This window comes from Rhinoderma darwinii, chromosome 1 (assembly GCF_050947455.1).
Source record: "Rhinoderma darwinii isolate aRhiDar2 chromosome 1, aRhiDar2.hap1, whole genome shotgun sequence".
Classification (NCBI taxonomy): Eukaryota; Metazoa; Chordata; class Amphibia; order Anura; family Rhinodermatidae; genus Rhinoderma; species Rhinoderma darwinii.
Window position 1 is genome coordinate 103,482,727 of NC_134687.1, and position 20,884 is coordinate 103,503,610.

General features: G+C 41.2%; 1 protein-coding gene across 1 annotated transcript in view; it reads right to left on the bottom strand.

Moving 5' to 3' along the window:
- The window catches only part of GALNTL6 (polypeptide N-acetylgalactosaminyltransferase like 6), a 1,595,017-nt gene that overhangs the window by 416,113 nt on the left and 1,158,020 nt on the right, over window positions 1-20,884 (bottom strand). The window contains exon 5 of the mRNA XM_075849659.1: window positions 15,010-15,195. Within this exon, the coding sequence (XP_075705774.1) occupies window positions 15,010-15,195 (186 nt within the window). The remainder of the gene's footprint in view (window positions 1-15,009; window positions 15,196-20,884) is intronic.

Here is a 20,884-nt window from a genome sequence, read left to right on the forward strand (position 1 = left end):
TCTACACGGGGGGGCTTTATCTACATGGGGGGGGCTTTATCTACGGAGGGGGGACTTGTCTACATGGGGGTTTATCTACAGGGGGAATTTATCTATGGGGGAGTATCTATCTACAGGGAGGGCTATATACTGGGATGGGCTATCTATGGAGCACCATATACAGGGGTGGGCTATAGCTACTAGGGGGGCTTCATAGTATATAGCCCACCTGTACATATAGCCCACCCCTGTATATATCCCCCCTGTAGATATAGCCCACCCCTGTATATAGTCCCCCTGTAGGTATAGACCACCCCTGTATATAGTATCCCACAAATAGCTCCCCCTATAGTGCTCCACAGAAAGCCCACCCCTGTATATAGCCCCCCTGTACATATAGTCCACCCCTGTATATAGTGCTCCACAGATAGCCCACCCCTCTATATAGTATATACAGTGGTGGGCTATCTGTGGAGCACTATATACAGCGTTGGACTATCTAGTGGAGCACTATATACAGGGGTGGACTATATGTACAGGGGGTATATACAGGGGTGGGCTATCTGTGAAACACTATATACAGGGGTGGACTATATGTGGAGCACTATATACAGGGCTGGGCTATCTGTGGAGCACTATATACAGGGGTAGGTTATATCTACATGGGGGCTATATACAGGGATGGGCTTTATCTACATGGGGGCTATATACAGGGGTGGGCTATCTGTGGAGCACTATATACAGGGGTGGGCTATATCTACAGGGGGCTATATACAGAGTTGGGCTATACGTGGAGCACTATATACAGGGCTGGGCTATATCTATAGGGGGCTATATACAGGGGTGGGCTATCTGTAGAGCACTATATACAGGGGTGGGCTATATCTACAGGGGGCTATATACAGGGTTGGGCTATACGTGGAGCACTATATACAGGGCTGGGCTATATCTACAGGGGGCTATATACAGGGGAGGGCTATCTGTAGAGCACTATAGGGGGAGTTATTTGTGGGACACTATATACAGGGGTGGGCTTTATGGGGGCACTATCTACAGGGGTCTCTATGGCAGGCACTATCTACAGGGGGCACAGTGTGTGTGTGGGACACGGTGTATGGTGCTATTATAATTAGAGGTGCAGTGTATGGTGCTATTATATTTAGGGGTATAGTGTGTGGTATAATGATAACTTTATCTTTATTTATAGGTGCAGAAATGTTGGAAAAGTGAGAAGCTGAAGACATGTGAGCGGCAAACTGCAGAAATGGGCTGTGACCGGGAGAAGTCATCATAGAGGTCTGGACCGGATGGAGAAAAAGAACTAGAATCTGAGACGTCACCGGTGAGTCACCTAATGCAAATGTTCATTCTGCCTCTAATCAGTAATGTAGTCACTGTATGATCTGCAGCAAGATGGTGGTATGATTGATAGGATTTATTTTTGCGAAACAGCATCTCCCAGCATATCCTTATCATTGTTTGGGCCATGCTGGGAGCTGTAGTTTTACGCCATACATACCTATATGGAAGGGGTTGCACTAAATTGAGCTGTATTTGTGCTGGTGCTGTATATATGTACTGAACTTGGTTCTGGTGTTGTGTATAGAACCATATTGCTTGTAAAATGTACAAATGTTTTTATGCTCGCGTTACATAAAAAGAAATGTGGAAAAGAAATGACACGTCGATTGGTATAGAAAACAAACACTGTGAGGGGGAAGGAGATGTCGGGAAAGAGGTTGGGGGGGGCGCCAAACTGAATCTTTGCCACGGGTGCTGGAGAACCTAGCTACGCCTCTGACCTTAAAGACTTATTTAAAAATATATTGAATTTCTACGTATACAACTCCTATGCAGACCTACGTTATGTGTCTCCATGGTTACAGACAACAAACAAATCCTGTGCGTAGTCTGATACTGTAGCCATGTGTTACTCCCTTTCATCTGCCCTGGGCACGCTGAAAATGAAATGTTTGTACAGTCATCATGAATGCAACTAGGTCTCCAAAAATGACCGCAAATATATTGTATTCCTGTGAATATATCTTAAATATCTAAATTATAGATTAGGCTAACCTGATTCTGATGTGTATTATGCCTCTTTTGAAGAGCAAAAAGCATTTATTACATTTATGCAAATTAGCATTTTGGAACAACGGGGGCGCACACCATTGGTCCAAAATGCTCTTTCGTCATTCCCCAGTTCAACCCCTCTCCCTCCCTGCTTCCTTTGATTGACAGGGGCCAGGCAGCGTACTAGGCAAGTTCGCGCCTGGCCCTTTAGTGTAGTGAGCGTGCGCGTGTCCCTACATCTTAAATTGGCACATGCGCAGTAGTAGACTTAGAGGTTGTATTGCGCATGCGCCGTATCCTAATTGGCACATTCACAGTGTAATCCTTATGCTCATCGTTCTAATCAGCACTACTACGCATTCGCCGATTAGGATGTAGGGATGTGCGCGCATTCACTACACTACGGGGCCAGGCGTGAACTTGCTCCAGCTTGTTATGTCCACATGGTATGTCACAGGATATAGCTCAGCAGAAGAAGAACTAGCTGAGAAATGTTTCAAGTTTTAGGTGTGTGTCATCGGGGAAAGAATGATAAAAGCAGGAGGAGCACAGAGGAGCTGCATTGACTCACCTTACAGACTATGCTTCGCCCCCAGTTATTTATTATTTTCATTTTGTTTTGTTTTTTACTAAAAATGTCTATCAGTGTGTTTGGTGCAACTTTCTAAATACTTTTCTTAAAAATAATTTCTACTTTTTGAGATACAGCTGCTTTGTGTCCTGTATACAAGCAGCTGCATCTTGCGCTAAGACCTGAATCTGTCAGGTCAGCGGCATTGACGGGTTCAGTGATAACAGGTATAATGCAGAGTCAACCTGTTATCGATCAAATCTAAGTTATGAACTTAGATGTGATCTGTAACAGCTCAATCCCGTGTGTCATAGACAAGCAGGACCCTCTGAAACTGAACCCGTCAGTGCCGCTGACCTTCTGGATACAGGCAGGGTCGGCCCTAGGAGTGTACGAGCGCACAGGGCGCTGCACCCTCCCAGCATGTAGGGGGCACCACTGGGCTTTGCCTCTACTCTGTGCTCTGTTCTTAGTTATACACATGGAGTAAATAAGAGCCAAGGAACAAGAGAAGAGGAGGAAGCTCCGCCCACAGCCCAGTATGTGTCTCTGTGTGTGTATACAGTATGTGCCTCTGTGTATACAGACTGTGTCTCTGTGTGTATACAGTATATGTATCTGTGTGTATATACAGTATGTGTCTCTGTGTGTGTATACAGTATGTGTCTCTGTGTGAGTCTCTGTGTGTATACAGTATGTGTCTGTGTGTGTGTGTGTGTGTGTGTTTACAGTATGTGTCTGTGTGTGTACAGTATATGTCTCTGTGTGTATACAGTATGTGTCTCTGTGTGTATACAGTATGTGTCTGTATGTGTATATGTTACAGTGTGTGTGTGTGTGTGTGTGTGTGTGTGTGTGTGTGCGCATGTGTTTATGTCTCTTTTTAAAAGTGTGTGTTCAATATTAAAGTAGAACAGATAAAATGAAGATATCTGTGCGGCCCCTATATGCCCTGCGGCCCCCTACATACCCTGCTACCCCTATATACCCTGCTGCCCCTATATACCCTGCTTCCCTATATACCCTGCTTCCCCTTATATACTCTGCTGCCCCTTACATACCCTGCTGCCTTCCCCTTATACACCTTGCTGACCCTTATATACCCTGCTGACCCTTATATACTCTGCTGCCCCTTATAAACCCTGCTGCCCCTTATATACTCTGCTGCCCTTATATATATATGTGTGTGTGTGTGTGTGTGTGTGTGTGTGTGTGTTTGTATGTGGTTGTGGGTATAGTTATCATCTACTACTTTATCTGTACTCAGAGAGTTATCACTGGGTTACCTGTGGTGTTACATAGGTCAGCATGTAACACCTACTACATTATCTGTACTCAGAGAGTTATCACTGTGTTATCTGTGGTTTTACATAGGACTGCAGCCAACATCTACTACACTATCTATAATGGGTATATATGGGTCTGTATGTGAATGTGTCTTTGTTTTTGTATATATGTGCCTTTTATGTATTTGTTCCTGTCTGTGTATTTATCTGACGGTCTGTGTGTGCGTGTATGTGTCTGTATGTCTATGTATTTACCTGTATGTATACATTCCAGATGTGTGTATGTATATTTGCCTGCATGTCTAAATATGTGTCTTTACATATGTACAGTAGATATGTTCCAGTATGTGCGTGTCTATATATGTGGTTAATTTTTTTGGGCGGCAATAGAGAGTCCCGCACAGGGCGCCATCCAACCTAAGGCTGGCCCTGGATACAGGTTCCAGCTGTATATCAAAAAGTAAAAATAATTTTTAATAAAAAGTATTTAAATAGTTGCACCAAACACACTGATTTTTATTGACATCTTTATTAAAAAAAATCTAAAAAATCAACGGTTTACATAGCCTTTAACTTCTCTGCTCAAGATTTCACTAACATTTTCTTAAAGCTTTATACCAGCAACATTGTAAATCCAAGCAAACAACCACAGATGATCTATAGAGATGAGCAAATAGATTGTAAACTAATCAAATTTGATCCAAATGTTTGCAGCGGTTTAAATACTATAAATATTTTTGCAAGAGCAAAGCTAATTGGGAAGGTGATTTGGGAGATATGGCTGAGGTGGACTGGAAGAGAATATTTGCAACTGTGAATTGGATCACCCTAAATCATGCCCATCGCTTTTCTTAACTGATGAATAACTATAGACTTTATCCCTCTCTTAAATTTTGTACAAATTTAGGTTTAGAGACAGCTCCAAGTTTTGGAAATGTTCTATGGCAGATATAGATCTTGACCACCTTTTTTGGAACTTCCTAAGGTTGAGTAGATACTGGACTGAGATATTGAATTGTATCAATGAGATATTCTCGATTATAATAACTCATAACCATGCTCAGTGTATACTTGGGTAATGATTTGATATTGAAAGACATATGTTGGGTTAAAAATCTTGAATTGATGCTACAAATGCTGGTCCGATTATCAATACTCCATGATTTGGGTTTGAATGTGATACCTTAAATTGGGAAGTGGAAAATGTGGGTAAACAGGGTCATGTTATTTTTTGAAAAGTAATTGCTTAAAGGGGTTTTCCGGAACTAAAAAATTACATTTATTTAAATAAAACAATGAAAAATATATAACTTTACAATGTACTTACGTTTCATCAGATGGCTGTAGCATCGTATATCCTCCTCCGTCACCGCCCCCTTAGTAATGCAAAATCTGCACTTCCTGTGCAGACCCGTCCATTTGGTCTTCTGCCTTGGTTCCGGTTTCCGGCTTTCACACTGTACGGTTACGTCACAAATGACGTAACCGTACCACGTGCTTCTTTATCTCATTAGAGCATGCGTGGTTAACACACTCCACCGCGCATGCTCTGTTTAATTATAACCCCTTATAAATTAGCGACGGAATATGCCGTCTTCCCGACAGGTGCAGGAGCTGTGACAGCTGCTGTCTCGTACAGCAGCTGCCGCAGCTCCTACAGCGGGGACTGATCGCTGTGTCCCCGCTGTCTAACCCCTTAAAAGCCGCGTTCAATAGAGATCGCGGCTTTTTAGGGGTTATGTTACCATCGCCGGCCTGCTACACGATAGCGGCCGGCGATGGTTACTATGGCAACCGGACACCAAACAATGGCGTCCGGCTATGCCATCGACGGAAGCCTAATGGGTCCTGACAAAGTCAGGACCCACTATGCTTGCTGTCAGTGAATAGCTGACAGTTCTAATACACTGCACTACGCATGTAGTGCAGTGTATTAGAATAGCGATCAGGGCCTTCTGTCCTCAAGTCCCCTAGTGGGACAAAGTAATAAAGTAAAAAAAAAAGATGTGTAAAAATAAGAAAATAAAAGTTAAAAAAAATCCCCTTTTTTTCCCTTATCAGTCCTTTTTTATTAATAAAAATATATAAATAAATAAACTATACATAATTGGTATCGCCGCATCCGTAACGGCCTGAACTACAAAATTATTTCGTTATTTATCCCGCGCGGTGAACGCCGTAAAAGAAAATAATAATAAACCATACCAAAATCACAATTGTTTGGTCACTTCACCTCCCAAAAAATTTATGAAAAATAGATCAAAAAGTCGCATGTACCTAAAAATGGTAATGATTGAAACTACAGTTCGTTACGCAAAAAATAAGTCCTCGCACGGCTTTATTGATGGAAAAATTATAAAGTTCTGGCTCTTAGAATAAGGTAACACAAAAAGTGCATGATTTATTACAAAACTTATTTTATTGTGCAAACGCCATAAGACATAAAAAAACTATAAACATCTGGTGTCACCGTAAGGCCGAGTTTACACGAGCGTGTGCGTTTTGCGCAAGCAAAAAACGCGGCGTTTTGCGTGCGCAAAAGGCACTTAACAGCTCCGTGTGTCAGCCCTTTATGATGCGCGGCTGCGTGGTTTTCGCGCAGCCACCATCATTATGACACTCCGTTTGGATGTTTGTAAACAGAAAAGCACGTGGTGCTTTTCTGTTTTCATTCATCCTTTACAGTGCTGTTGCGCGAATCACGCGCGTCCCACGGAATTGCTTCCGTGCGACATGAGTGGTTTTCACACACCCATTGACTTCAATGGGTGCGTGATGTGCGAACAGCGCACAAATATAGGACGTCGTGCGTTTCACGCAGCGGACATACGCTGCGTGAAAATCACGCACCTGGCTGCACGGCCCCATAGACTAACATAGGTCCCTGCGACGCGCGTTGCACGGACGTATAACATGCTCGTGTAAATGAGCCCTAATCGTATCGCCCCGCAGAATAAAGTGAATATGTGATTTATAGCGCACGGTGAACGCTGTAACAAAAATAGAATAAAAAAACAATAGTAGAATTGCTGTTTTTTTAGTCACCGCGCCACTTAAAAATAGAATAAAAACTGATCAAAAAGCCGCATGCACCCCAAGAAAACTACAATGAATTCCTCAAAATGGGGTCACCTTTTGGGGGTTTCCAATGTTTTGGTACCAGAAGACCTCTTCAAACCGTTTAACCCCTTAATGACCGGGCCATTTTGCACGTTAATGACCAAGGATTATTTTTGTTTTTTTCACGGTCACATTCCAAGAGTCATAACTTTTTTTTAATTCCATCGACATAGCCGTATAAGGGCTTGTTTTTTGCGGGACGAGTTGTATTTTGTAATTGTACCATTTTTAGATGCATATAATATATTGATTAACTTTTATTAACTTTAGTTTAGGAGAGTATTGAAAATAAGCAGCTATTCCAGCATTGATTTGCACGTTATAAATTTACGCCGTTTACTATGCAGCGTAAATAACATGTTGAATTTATTCTATGGGTCGGCACGATTACGGGGATACCAAATATGTAAAGGTTTTATATGTTTTCCTACGTTTGCACAATAAAAAGCCTTTTAGAAAAAAATTACTTGTTTTTGCATCGCCGCATTCCAAGACATTTTTATTTTTCCGTCAATGTGGCCGTACGTGGGCTTGATTTTTGCGGGACAATGTGTAGTTTTCATTAGTACTATTTTGGGGTACAAAGGACTTAGATTAATTTTTATTAAATTTTTTATGGGGGGAATGGGAGAAAAGAGCGAATTTTGCCGTTGTTTTTTTGGACGCCGTTCATCCGGCGGTTTAATTAATGTGTTAATTTTATTGTTCAAGTTGTTACGATTGCGGGGATACCATATATGTGTATGTGTGATTTGTTTTGACACTTTTACTAAAAAAAAACACTTTTTGGGCAAAAAAAGTAGTTTTATTTGATTTTCACTGTAATTATTTTTTTTTTTTTTCACCAACTTTATTTAACGGATTTACATTTTTTTTTTGAGTCCCACCATGGGACTTCACTATGCGATGTGCCGATCGCATATATAATGCTTTGGTATACTTAGTATACGGAAGCATTATTGCCTGTCAGTGTAAAACTGACAGGCAACTTGTTAGGTCATGCCTCCGGCATCGCCTAACAGGCAGATGCTGAAGACAGACCTGGGGGTCTTTGTTAGACCCCCGCTGCCATGGAAACCCGACGGCGACCCGCTATTTCTTTGCAGGGGCGCCGATGGGGGGACAGAGGGAGCTCCCTCCCTCTGTCAAACACATTAGATGCCGCTGTCACTATTGACTGCGGCATTTAATGGGTTAAACTGCCGGAATCGGAGCGTGCTTCGATTCCCGCAGTTGCAGCAGGAGCCAGGCTGTGTATAACAGCCGTGCTCCTGCTGCTGATCGCGTGGGTACACTGGCAGTACCCGCGCCATCACAGGACGGATATATCCCTCCTCCTGCGCGAACTAGCTGCTGCTGAGGATGGATATATCCGCCCTTCGGCGTTAAGAAGTTAAAAACGCAGATATCCAGTGATTTCAGCTTGTGCTATCAGTAATAGAATGAGAGCACCAAAATGAAGACTGAGATTGCAGAAGTTAGTAGAGCTGGGTGTAGTAGGCGGAGCAAGTGCACTGCTGCATGCACATTGCATGCTGGGACTAGAGCAGTGCATGCAGGGAGGAGAAACACAGGAAGAGAAGAGGAATGAACTTACTGAGCAAAACAAACCTCTCAAGGTAAACAATAGGGAGTAATGTTACTAAAACCATTTATTATCAAGAAAAAGCTAGTCAGAGTGCACTAATATATTAATAGAGGAACATTGCATTGATTTAAAAAAAAAAAAAAAGGATTGGAAAACCCCTTTAAAGAAATCAACTTTGCATAGATTTTATAGGAAATGGCATTTATAGTTACAATATTTATCCTTGGAGAAAAGAATAACCTTAAAGAGGCTCTGTCACCAGATTATAAGTGCCCTATCTCCTACATAATCTGATTGGCGCTGTAATGTAGATAACAACAGTGGGTTTTATTTTGAAAAACGATCAATTTTGAGTAAGTTATGAACAATTTTAGATTTATGCTAATTCGTTTCTTAATAGACAACTGGGCGTTTTTTTACCTTTTTACCAACTGGGCATTGTAAAGAGAAGTGTATGACGCTGATCAATCAGCATCATACACTTCTCTCCATTTTTAGCAGTACTCACAGCACAGTGTGATCTCGAGAGATCACGCTGTGTTGTCACATACACCCACATTAACTTTACCGAAGTGTCTTGTAAGTGAATAAACATTGCTTCCAGCCAGGATGCGATGTCTATTCACACTCCCGACACTTCGGTATAGTTTCTGTGGGAAGTGTCATGAGTGTGAATAGACATCGCATTCTGGCTGGAGGCAGTGTCTATTCACTCTCGAGACACTTCGGTAAAGTTAATGTGGGTGTATGTGGTGTATGTGACAGCAGAGCGTGATCTCGCAAGATCACGCTGTGCTGCGAGTACTGCTAAAAATGGAGAGAAGTGTATGATGCTGATTGGTCAGCGTCATACACTTCTCTTTATAACGCCCAGTTGGTAAAAAAAAACAACCCATTTGTCTATTAAGAAACTAATTAGCATAAATCTAAAATTGTTCATAACCTGCTCAAAATTGATCGTTTTTAAAAATTAAAACCATTGTTATCTACATTACAGCACCGATCAAATTATGTAGGCGATAGGGCACATATGGTGACAGAGCCTCTTTAATGGTCTAAATGCTTGAAGTACTGGGTAAATATTTGCGCTGAGACTAGCCAGAACTATAAATTGTTGGGGGACAGGAATGTTGTTCTTTTTAGTACAAAATTAACCACTTAACGATTTATCCATCACAAGCAGGTGTTAGTTCCCGCACTGCGATGAACATATCTGTCGCTCTAATCGTGTGGGTACTGCCAGTGTTTCCACGCGATCAGCGGCAGGAGCATGGCTGTTATAAACTGCCGGGCTTCTGCCTCAACTGGCGGAATTGAAGCGCGCTCCGATTCCGTCAGTTTAACCCATTAGATGCAGCTGTCAATAGCGACAGCGGCATTTAATGTGTTTGACAGAGGGAGGGAGCTCCCTCTGTCACCTCATCAGCGCCCCCACAAAGAAAGAGGCCTAATAGATTGCCTGTCGGTTTAAGGGCATGACCACACGTGGCGGATTTCCTCCGCAACTGTCCGCATCAATGCCGCACAGAATCTGCGTTGCAGATTCTGCTGCGGATCTGCACAAAATGTGCAGTAAATTGATGCGGACTAGCTGCTGCGGACTGCGGGAAAAGTGCTTCCCTTCTCCCTATCAGTGCAGGATAGAGAGAAGGGACAGCACTTTCCCTAGTGAAAGTAAACGAATTTCATACTTACCGGCCGTTGTCTTGGTGACGCGTCCCTCTTTCGGCATCCAGCCCGACCTCCCTGGATGACGCTCCAGTCCATGTGACCGCTGCAGCCTGTGCTTGGCCTGTGATTGGCTGCAGCCGTCACTTAGACTGAAACGTCATCCTGGGAGGCCGGACTGGAGACAGAAGCAGGGAGTTCTCGGTAAGTATGAACTTATATTTTTTTACAGGTTGCTGTATATTGTGATCGGTAGTCACTGTCCCGGGTGCAGAAACAGTTACTGCCGATCGCTTAACTCTTTCAGCACCCTGGACAGTGACTATTTACAGACGTCTCCTAGCAACGCTCCCGTCATTACAGGAGCCCCATTGACTTCCTCAGTCTCCCTGTAGACCTAGAAATACATAGGTCCAGCCAGAATGAAGAAATGTCATGGCAAAAAAGCAAGACGCATCCGCAGCACACATAACATGTGCATGACAGCTGCGGACTTAATTGCGGAACTTAGAATCTCCATTGAAGTCAATGGAGAAATTCCGCCATGAGTCCGCCACTGCTCCGCAACAGACAGAGCATGCTGCGGACACCAAATTCCGCTCCGCAGCCTATGCTCCGCAGCGGAATGTTACGCATCGTCTAAACGAACACTTCTAAATAGAAGTGGAAGTCAATGCAGAAACGGCTCCGCTGCGGATTAACGCTGCGGAGTGTCCGCAGCGGAATTTAAGTGAAATTCCGCCACGTGTGAACACAGCCTTACACTGACAGGCAATAATGCTTTGGTATACTAAGTATACCAAAGCATTATATAAGTGATCCGCAGATCACATGGTGAAATCCCCTAGTGGGACAAAACAAACAAAAAAGTAGAAAAATAAAGAGATTACAGAAAAATAAAATAAAAATAAAATAAAACCACTTTTTTCCCAAAAAAGTGGTTTTATTTAGTAAAAGTGTAAAAAAAAATAATACATACACATATATGGTTTTTCCGCGATCATAGCAACTCAAACAATAATGTTAACACATTAATTAAACCGCCGGGTGTACGGTGTCCCATAAAAACCCCGCAAAAAACAATGGCAAAATTCCTTTTTTTCTCCCATTCCGACCATAAAAAATAAAATAAAAGTTAATCAATAAGTCCTTTGCACCCCAAAATACTACAAATGAAAATTACACATTGTCCTGCAAAAAACAAGCCCACACATGGCTACAATGACGGAAAAATAAAAAAGTTACGCCCTTGGAATACAGCGATGCAAAAACAATTAATTAGTTTTTTTAAAAGGTTTTTTTATTTCGCAAATGTAGGAAAACATAAGACCTTTACATATTTGGTATCCCTGTAATCGTGCCAACCCATAGAATAAATGTAGCATGTTGATTATGCCGCATAGGGAACGGCGTAAATTTATAACGTGAAAAACAATGCTGGAATAGCTGTTTATTTTAAATTCTTTCCTAAAATAAAGTTAATAAAAGTTAATCAATATATTATAAGTACTTAAAAATGGTGCAATTGAAAAATACAACTCGTCCCACACAAAAAAAGCCCTTACACCGCTATGTTGACGGAATAAAAAAAAAAGTTAAGACTCTTAGAATTCAACAGTGAAAAAACAAAAAATAATCCTTGGTCATTAACGTGCAAAATGGCCTGGTCATTAAGGGGTTAAACCGATTTTTCCCTTGTCTCTCGCTTTCTCTTTACATGGGTGAAGAGTGGTTTTAGGGGAGGTGGGTTTAGGGTTCTTCTAATGGTTATTTTCTATACTCTGTAATCGTGATAAGTGCAATTGTTATCATATTTTGTTATATGAAAATTATATAAATAAAATAAATATGTGATCCGATTTTCCCCAAAAAATTGCATCAAAAGCTGAAACTTTTGGGGCTTGCAGTGCATGATTTGGCAAAATGGAAGCCACCATTTTACAGATTAGAAAAAGGAAGTGGGGAGAACAGGAGATAAAAAAAAATACCCTCCTCACCTGATGATCCATAATGATGCATTCCTCCTGGCCCTTCTGAGATGATGTTATATTGTCCCATGTGACTGCTGAAGCCAATCACAGGCTGCAGCATTCACGTGGGGCAAAACTACATAATTTCAGGAGGCTGCCAGGGACAAAACACTGTCATCTCAGGAGGTCGGCAGGGACGTCCTTTTATGGGAGACCAGGGGAGGTGTATCATGGTATTTTTATTTTTTTAGGGGTAGATTTGCAAGTGCCTCAATTGCCCTGTATGACTTTCTGATGTCTTCTATGACTGTATCCAACCTGCATACAGACCTATAAGACATCAGAGAGTCAGACAGGGCAATTGGGACACTTGCGATTCACTGCAACTTTTTTCCGATCGATTTGAACAGGCGATTTGATAAAATTGGTCCCAAGATGAATTATTGCAAATTTGTTTACCTCTAATTGTCTACTTTGTCTTGGTCACCCTCACATTTTGTTATTCAGTAGGACTATGAGAGCTCTTATTCCTAACAAATATACATTTGTCATTGCTTTGATCAGTTATATCTTTGGTACCATGTATGGCAAACAAACAGTAAAGACAACTCCAAAAAAATGTTAGTGCTAAAATGTAAAAGCAATAATTTTTTGTCCAAATAAATTGCAGGACCCAAAAGTTTGTGCCAATGTATCCTATCAGTGACCTAACAGTAGCAGATATGTGCAGATACTTAAAATTCTGCACCATAAGGCAATAATGGCTTACAATTGACTTGAATTCATGCCTGCAGTAAGTGGATGTAAGTATATTTTGATATATAGAGTGCTTACGTTACCTACATTATCCACGTGCCTACTTCTCAGGTGTAGTCATGAAAACTAAAAATTTAGTAACTCCTGCACAAGCACTTGCTTTCTTACTAGGACTCTTTCTTTTATAATTTAAGTCTAATCCAATTAATTTAGGATTTGTGAGTGGTGCTGTTGTAGCACGAGCCTCCCACCTGGATGTCAGTTTTGCAGGTGATGCACATTGACTCAAATTTCAGCTGGTAGATCAGTGGCATAACAAGCAATAATAGCCCATATTTTGCTATGCTTTGTTGCTGAGTACACATTTGGTAACAGCAACCATAGCAATTGAAGCTATAATAAAGAACAGTGTATCAATATTTGATGTGATTAAAAATAAATGCAAAGAGTCATGTGATAAGGTCTACTGTCTGAAGGTTTCTTGTTTATTTTCCTGCTTCTCAAGTCTTTCAGTACTGTACACTTCTATTTCCACTTTAATTTCCTTCCTTCTTTTGAACACTCAAAATCATTTTTTCTCCCCTTTCGTTCTCTATGTGCCTCTCATTTTGGTGCTTGAGCCGAACCCCCTTAACGGCTTTGCACTTTAGTTGTTACTCCTACTATCCTTGTAGTAATGCCCCTCTGGTAGCAGGCAGGGCTGGCAAAGGAGCTGCATGTAAGTGTATTATTAACATCATATGTGAAATGTTGTGCTATTGCACCTAATTAGCTGACAGGGGGTTGTGATGTGTTCCAAAATAATCAGTGTGTAAGGTATACGTTTAATTAGATATGAAAAATACACTGCCTGTCTAAACGTTTAAAAATACAATTTATTAAATGTTTAATGTAAAAAATAGGGCACTAATTGCCAAGGATCTGAATACAGGCGTTGGCAACACAGATCATGGATGCTTTGTGGAGTGTGAACGGTGGCCAACCACTGAAACACTAAATTGAAAGTGTATAACAGTTAGAACATGATCAGCCCATCACTACACAACTCCACAAACGTAGTAAATAAATAATAGTTTGTCTATTTGCCACAAACAAGCAAGATTCCCAATGCGTTTCTGCGCCTCAAAATAAAAAGAGGAGCGTCCTCAGGGATATAAATTGCCTTCATCTGTCTCAATGCCGGTCAACACATATTATGCTCAAGGATTCTGGCGATTGATCTAACTAACTGCCAGTCAGCACATATTATGCTGAAGGATTCCGGCGATTGATCTATCTAACTGCCGGTCAGCACATATTATGCTGCAGGATTCTGGCGTGAATTTCTAACTGACTACCGCTCAGCACATGTTATGCTGTAGTATTTTTGTTTCAAACGGCGTGCACTAGACACTGATGACTGGTCTAAGCACGAGCCGGAGAAACAATAGAGCCTTATACGGCTGTAGCCCCACCTACCTGGGTCGCGTCGATTGGACCTGGATCAATCGGTGATTAAGATGTCAGTTACTGACGCCCACAGAACGGGACGGCCCCATGGTAATGGCGCGACCAATGGAAATGATGAATGCAGCATCAATGGTTTCTGGGGGGAGCTTCTGGCGGCTATGTGAACAATGCTGCACAACACTGAAACAGTCACGGTGAAAGACGGGTCATAAGTTTAATTAGGAGAATTCACAGAATTAACCCGAGAAACAATTCTACATCTTGTGATGTTTGTGCAAGACTTTGATACCTTGATGGTATGTAAATAGTGAAATAGTTCTCTCATGAATGGTTCACATCTTACTTGCTAGGACTTCCCATTCATATACATACATTACTGCTGGTGCTGCTAAATAACCATATAGAAGTGTCCCTTTATTATCTTGGTAAACTTTGTCATTATAATGAAAACTAATATTTTAGTTACATTTCTATCTCCTCTATAATCATATAATTTGCACATTTAATAGTGACTACTATATTACTGATACATTACTTAAATTCACTTACTCAGCAAAGGAGGGAGCCAGTTCACATTGACTTCACAATGAGAGTCTAAAAAAGTTAAAACTTCTCCTTTAGCCATAGATGCTCCCAGTAACCTTGTGCGGATTAGCCCTTCCCGTTTCTTAGTGCGCACAATTCTGACCTTTGGATAATATGACATATATTCCTCTAATTTTTCCTTTAGATGTTCTGTAAAGAAGAAAAAAAAAGTGAGGTTTGTGAAAACAAATTAGTAAAGTTTTATTTTGCATGGAATTTTTAAAGATCTACAAGAAAAAAACAAAAACAAAATTTGTTCTTTAATGATGCTGTGAAGTCTGGTGACATATTCTCTTTAAGTGGATATCTTACATACTGGGACATCTGAATAGCATGAATTTAACACTGTCTAAGGCAGAGTTTCCCAAACTGTGGGTTGCGACCCCCTGGGGGTCGTGTGAAGACCTCCGGGGAATCGAGAGCCACAAACCAATGTCCCGGGTTCAAATTTATCTGCGTCCACAGGATGCGTATACAGTTGAATACAATGCAGGAGTAAGGAACTGATGGCTCCTTGCTCCAGCATTCACTATGCCTTGAGTGGTGAGCCATAAGTGGCTCGGAGCAGAAAGGCATAATGTAGAGACGTCATCGCACCTGTCTGTGCTGAGCCACACATAGCACAGACCGAAGGAGTAGAATAATCTCCTCCACTCGTCGTGCGAACGGGGATAGGTGAGTTTTTATTTTATTATTTTTTTATTAGGCACTATGGGGACATTATACGGGGTATGCAGTCCGCTATGGTGAATTTACTGAATGGAGGCAGCTATGGGCGTAGCTGTGGTGCCATTATACTGTGTGGGGCAGCTATGGGTGCATTAGTCTGTGTGGGGGCAGCTGTAAGGGCATTATTCTGTGTGGAGGCAGCTATGGGGGCATTATTCTGTATAGAGACCGCTATGGGAGCTTTATTCTGTGTGGAGGCAGCTATGGGGGCATTATTCTGTGTGGAGGCAGCTATGGGGGTCATTATTCTGTGTGAAGGCAGCTATAAGGGCATTATTTTGTGTGGAGGCAGCTATGGGGGCATTATTCTGTGTGGAGGCAGCTATGGGGGTCATTATTCTGTGTGGTGGCAGCTATGGGGACATTAGTCTGTGTGGAGGCAGCTATGGGGGCATTATTCTGTGAGAAGGGCAGCTTTAGGGGCATTATACTGTGTGGGGGCATCTATAAGGGCATTATACTGTGTGGGTGCAGCTATAGGGGCATCATCCAGTCTGGGGGAAGCTATAGACACATTATCTTGTGTGGGGGCAGCAATAGGGGAATTATACTGTGTCGGGGCAGCTGAAGGGGCATTATCCTGTGTGGGGGCAGCTATAAGGGCATTATACTGTGTGGGGGCAGCTATAGGGGCAATATACTGTGTGGGGGCAGCTACAGGGTTTTATACCATGTTGGGGGCAGCTTCAGGAGCATTATACTGTATGGGGGCTGCTATATGGGCATTATACTGTGGGGGGCAGCTTTAGGAGCATTATACTGTGTAGGGAGAAACTGTAGGGGCAGTATACAGAGTCGGGCAGTAATATAGGCATTATCCTGTGTGGGGACAGCTATAGGGGCATTATCCTGTGTGGGGCAGCTATAAGGGCAATATACTGTGTGGTGGCCACTAAGGGGTCATTATACTGTGTGTACTGGCATCTAACTACGAATGATGTTGACATACATCAGATGAAATGGGGCTAAGTACGGTTGTGGGGGGACCCAAACAAAAATATCGGCCAAAAGTGGGTCCCGGCTTCAGAAGGTTTGGAAACCACTGGTCTAAGGTCATATCTATTTTGCTCTACTACTGCCTAAAAACCCAAAGTCACAGATTGTGTACGTTTTATAGATATTAATTTAAGTGAAACTTACAGAAATTATAAAATTCAATAATTATCTAAACTAACACACTTTGCTGTAAAATAAGTAAAAAGAAAATTCCATGGGTTTCAAAACTACAGCTAAAAATCCTGATGTAAACTTTTGTATGTTGTCCTTTAAGTCATTCTCAATGCCCAGTGTTCTCTGAATAGTCTACAGTAAATCACACACACATGTATGTCATTAAATAAATAAAATATAAAATCAGCACAGCACAACTAAATGCTTTTATGGCAAAAAAAAACTATTTGGCAAACTGTCACCTGTGATCGCCAGCATGAATAAAATCAATGCTTTTTATTTCAAGAAATAAAGGGAAAAATATCTTTTATTCTATATAAATACAAAGTTGCCCTCCTGAGGTAATTTTAATATGCTCCAAGTGAAAAACATATAATCTTTACATTTAGAACAATGCATGAAAACGTCATCTACACATGATCCGTATAATTGCATTAAAATGCTATTTGAAAGGAAACTTTTATATTTCACACTAAGAAACGGCTCATTTCTCTAAAATAAATTTTGCTACTTAAATTAAGTAATACAATGCTTTGCTGGGACTTGTAAATAACTAACTATAACAGGGGCTCCGTGGTTAGCACTGTTGCCTTGCTGCACTGGGGTCCTCGATTAAAATCCTTATGTTCTCCCAATGTTTGAGTGGGTTACCTCACAAACAAACCGATAGGTTGTGGCCTTCTATGAAAACTGTCCCTATTGTACGTGTGTCTGAGATATGGAAAATAGATTATGGACCCCATTGAATGATAACAATCCATGTGGAGCGCTGCAGAATATGTTGGCGCTATATAAGCAAAGTTGAGCATCGTTCTGTGAGGAATAGTCTGATGTATTCATGAGTTGCTGCTAACCCTGCCCTCCTGACGCTGTTTGACTGTTTTCTCCTTATGAACAGTGATAGGGCGAAAACTGCCACTCAGCGGGAGGAGGGCAGGGTTAGCAGCAGTTAATGAATACAACAGATGCTTACTTAGAGCGCGACGTAAGCGCTGCAACGATTAAACTGTAAGTTTTGCAAAAACTACAGCACATGGAGACATAAAACTCATAACGCTGAAGCAGTGTCACTGTCACTATCCTATTCTACCCTCACTGTGGGTACAAACGGTGGTGACAGATGCACTTTAACCTTTCTCAGATCAATTATACATAATTCATTGCTTTATTATAACCCTCAATGTAACCCTTTAAATATAAAAAAGTTAATCTAATTGGCAATGTTAGCTAAAGAAAAACAAATAGCTAACATGGGAACTTGGCAAAAGGGAAGGCAAATTGTTCCCTTCCCCTTTTCCATCCCTTGGTTGATGGATATGTGTCTTTTTTCAACCGTACTAACTATGTAACTATGTAACATTAAAATAAGATCCCAAAAATGTTATAAAAATACAGTATACATGTAAAGAAAAAAAAAAGAAGATAATATTGGCTCTTTAAAGGATGACAGTGGAAATGTAATTGTGGAGGACAAACAAAAGTCTGAAATATTTAACACATATTTGTCCTCTGTTTTCATTAATGAGCTGCTAGTGCCAGATATCCATCGGGAGGACTGTGATCAAGGATTGCTGATGTACTACCAATATTAAAAAAGGGTAAAAAGCCAAAACTGCAACACAGATGTAAATATGACAACTGTGGTATGTAAAATATTTGAAGGTGTTCTACAAGATGTACTGCAAAATTGTATAACAGTAAATAACATAATAACTGATAACCAGCAAGGCTTCATGAAAAACAGGTCAAGTCTAATGAATATGTTCGGTTTCTATGAGGAGGTGAGTGCAAATCTGGATGTTGGTCATGCGGCTGATGTGACTTATCTGGATTTTGCAAAAGCATTTGATACTGCACCACACAAGAGTCTTATACTTAACCGCTTCCCGACCGCCCACTGTATATTCACGTCGGCACTTGCTGGGCTCTGTGCAGCGCCGACGTGAATTCACGGTGGGTGTTAAAAGCGCGATCCGGGTGTCTCAGAGTAGCGCTGACACCCGGATCGCGCTGTTATCACCTGCCTCTGGTCCCAGAGATATGATCGGGACCTGATTAGTTCAGGTCCCGGTCATGTGATCGCAGGGAAAGTGTGTTGTAGCAACGAACTGGAAAGTTTGTTGCTATAACAAACTGGAAAGTTTGTTGCTACAACAAACTTTCCCGGGGACCGATTGCTGGTGTTGCAGTCGGTTATAAGGCAGAACCGGGGGCCATATAACAGCCCCCGGGTCTGCCATGCACAGCAGCCTATGAGAACCAGCCGGATGCTGGTTCTCATTAGCTTCCTGTCAGTGTGACTCTCAGCGTCACACTGACAGTTTATAATACGTTACACTACCTAGGTAGTGTAATGTATTATAGCAGCGATCAGTGCTGCCAGGCTTCAAGTAAAACAAGTAAAAAGTAAAAAATAAAGTAATAAAAAAGTTTTATAAAAGTGTAAAAACAAGTTATAAAAGTTACAAAAAAAAAAGAATGCTTTTTTTTCCTATAATAAGTATTTTATTATAGGAAAAAAATGAAAATTTTAAAAAAAGTACACATATTTGGTATCACCGCGTTCGTAACGACCCCAACTATAAAACTTTAATATTATTTTTCCCGCACGGTGAACACCGCAAAAAAAATAATTAAAAAACAATGTCAGAATCACTTTTTTTTGGTTATCAACCCTCCCAAAATATAGAATAAAAAGTGATCAAAAAGTCGCATGTATCCCAAAATAGTACCAATAAAAACTACAATCCGTCCCGCAAAAAACAAGCCCTTACACAGCTTTTTTGACGGAAAAATATAAATTTATGACTCTGTAAATAATTTTATCAAAGTGATTTTATTGCGCAATCGCCACAAAACATAAAAAACCTATATACATATGGTATCGCCGTAATCGTACCGACCCGCAGAATAAAGTAAAATGTCATTTATACCGCACAGTGAATACTGTAAAAAAAATACAAAAAACATTGTCAGAATTTATGTTTCTTTGTCACTTTGCTTCCAAAAAAATCTAATAAAATGTGATTAAAAAAAATCACATGTACCCTAAAATGGTACTAATGAAAACTACAGATTGTCCCGCAATAAATCACACAGCTCCGTTGGAGAAAAAATAAAAAAGTTCTGGCTCTCAGAATATGGCGATGCAAAATGTGCAGTGTTCCAAAAGCGGATAAGATCGGGCTATTACAGCTGACACCCGGGACTAACGGACAGGAACAGCGATCGCGCTGTTACAGGAGCCTGTAAAATGACATTATACTGCAATACATTAGTATTGCAGTGTATTGTACCAGCGACCTAATGATCGCTCGTTCCAGTCCCCTAAAGGGACTTTTGGGAGGTTTCCACTGTTTTGGTACCTCAGGGGCTTTGCATATGCGACATGACACCCGAAAACCATTCCAGCTAAATTTGAGCTCCAAAAGCCAAATATTGTTCCTTCCCTCCTGAGTCCTGCCGTGGGTCCAAACAGCAGTTTATTACCACATATGACGTATTGCTGTAATCAGGACAAATTGCTTCACAAATTTTGGGGTAATTTTTCTCCTTTATTCATTGTAAAAATTAAACATTTCTATGTTTTTTCAGAAAAAAGTAGATTTTCATTTTCACGGCCTAATTCCACTAAATTCAGCAAAAAAACTGTGGGGTCAAAATGCTAACTATACCCCTAGAACAATTCCTTGAGGGGTGTAGTCTTCAAAATGGGGTCAGTTTTGGGGGGATTCCACTGTTTTGCTCCCTCCAGTGCAAACGCGACATGGAACTGAAAACCAATCCAGCAAAATCTGCGCTTCAAAATCCAAATGGCGCTCCTTCCCTTCTGAGCTCTGCCGTGGGTCCAAACAGCAGTTTAGTACCACATATGGGGTATTGGCGTAATCGGGAGAAGTAGCTTTACAAGTTCTGGGGTGCTTTTTAATCTTTATTCCTT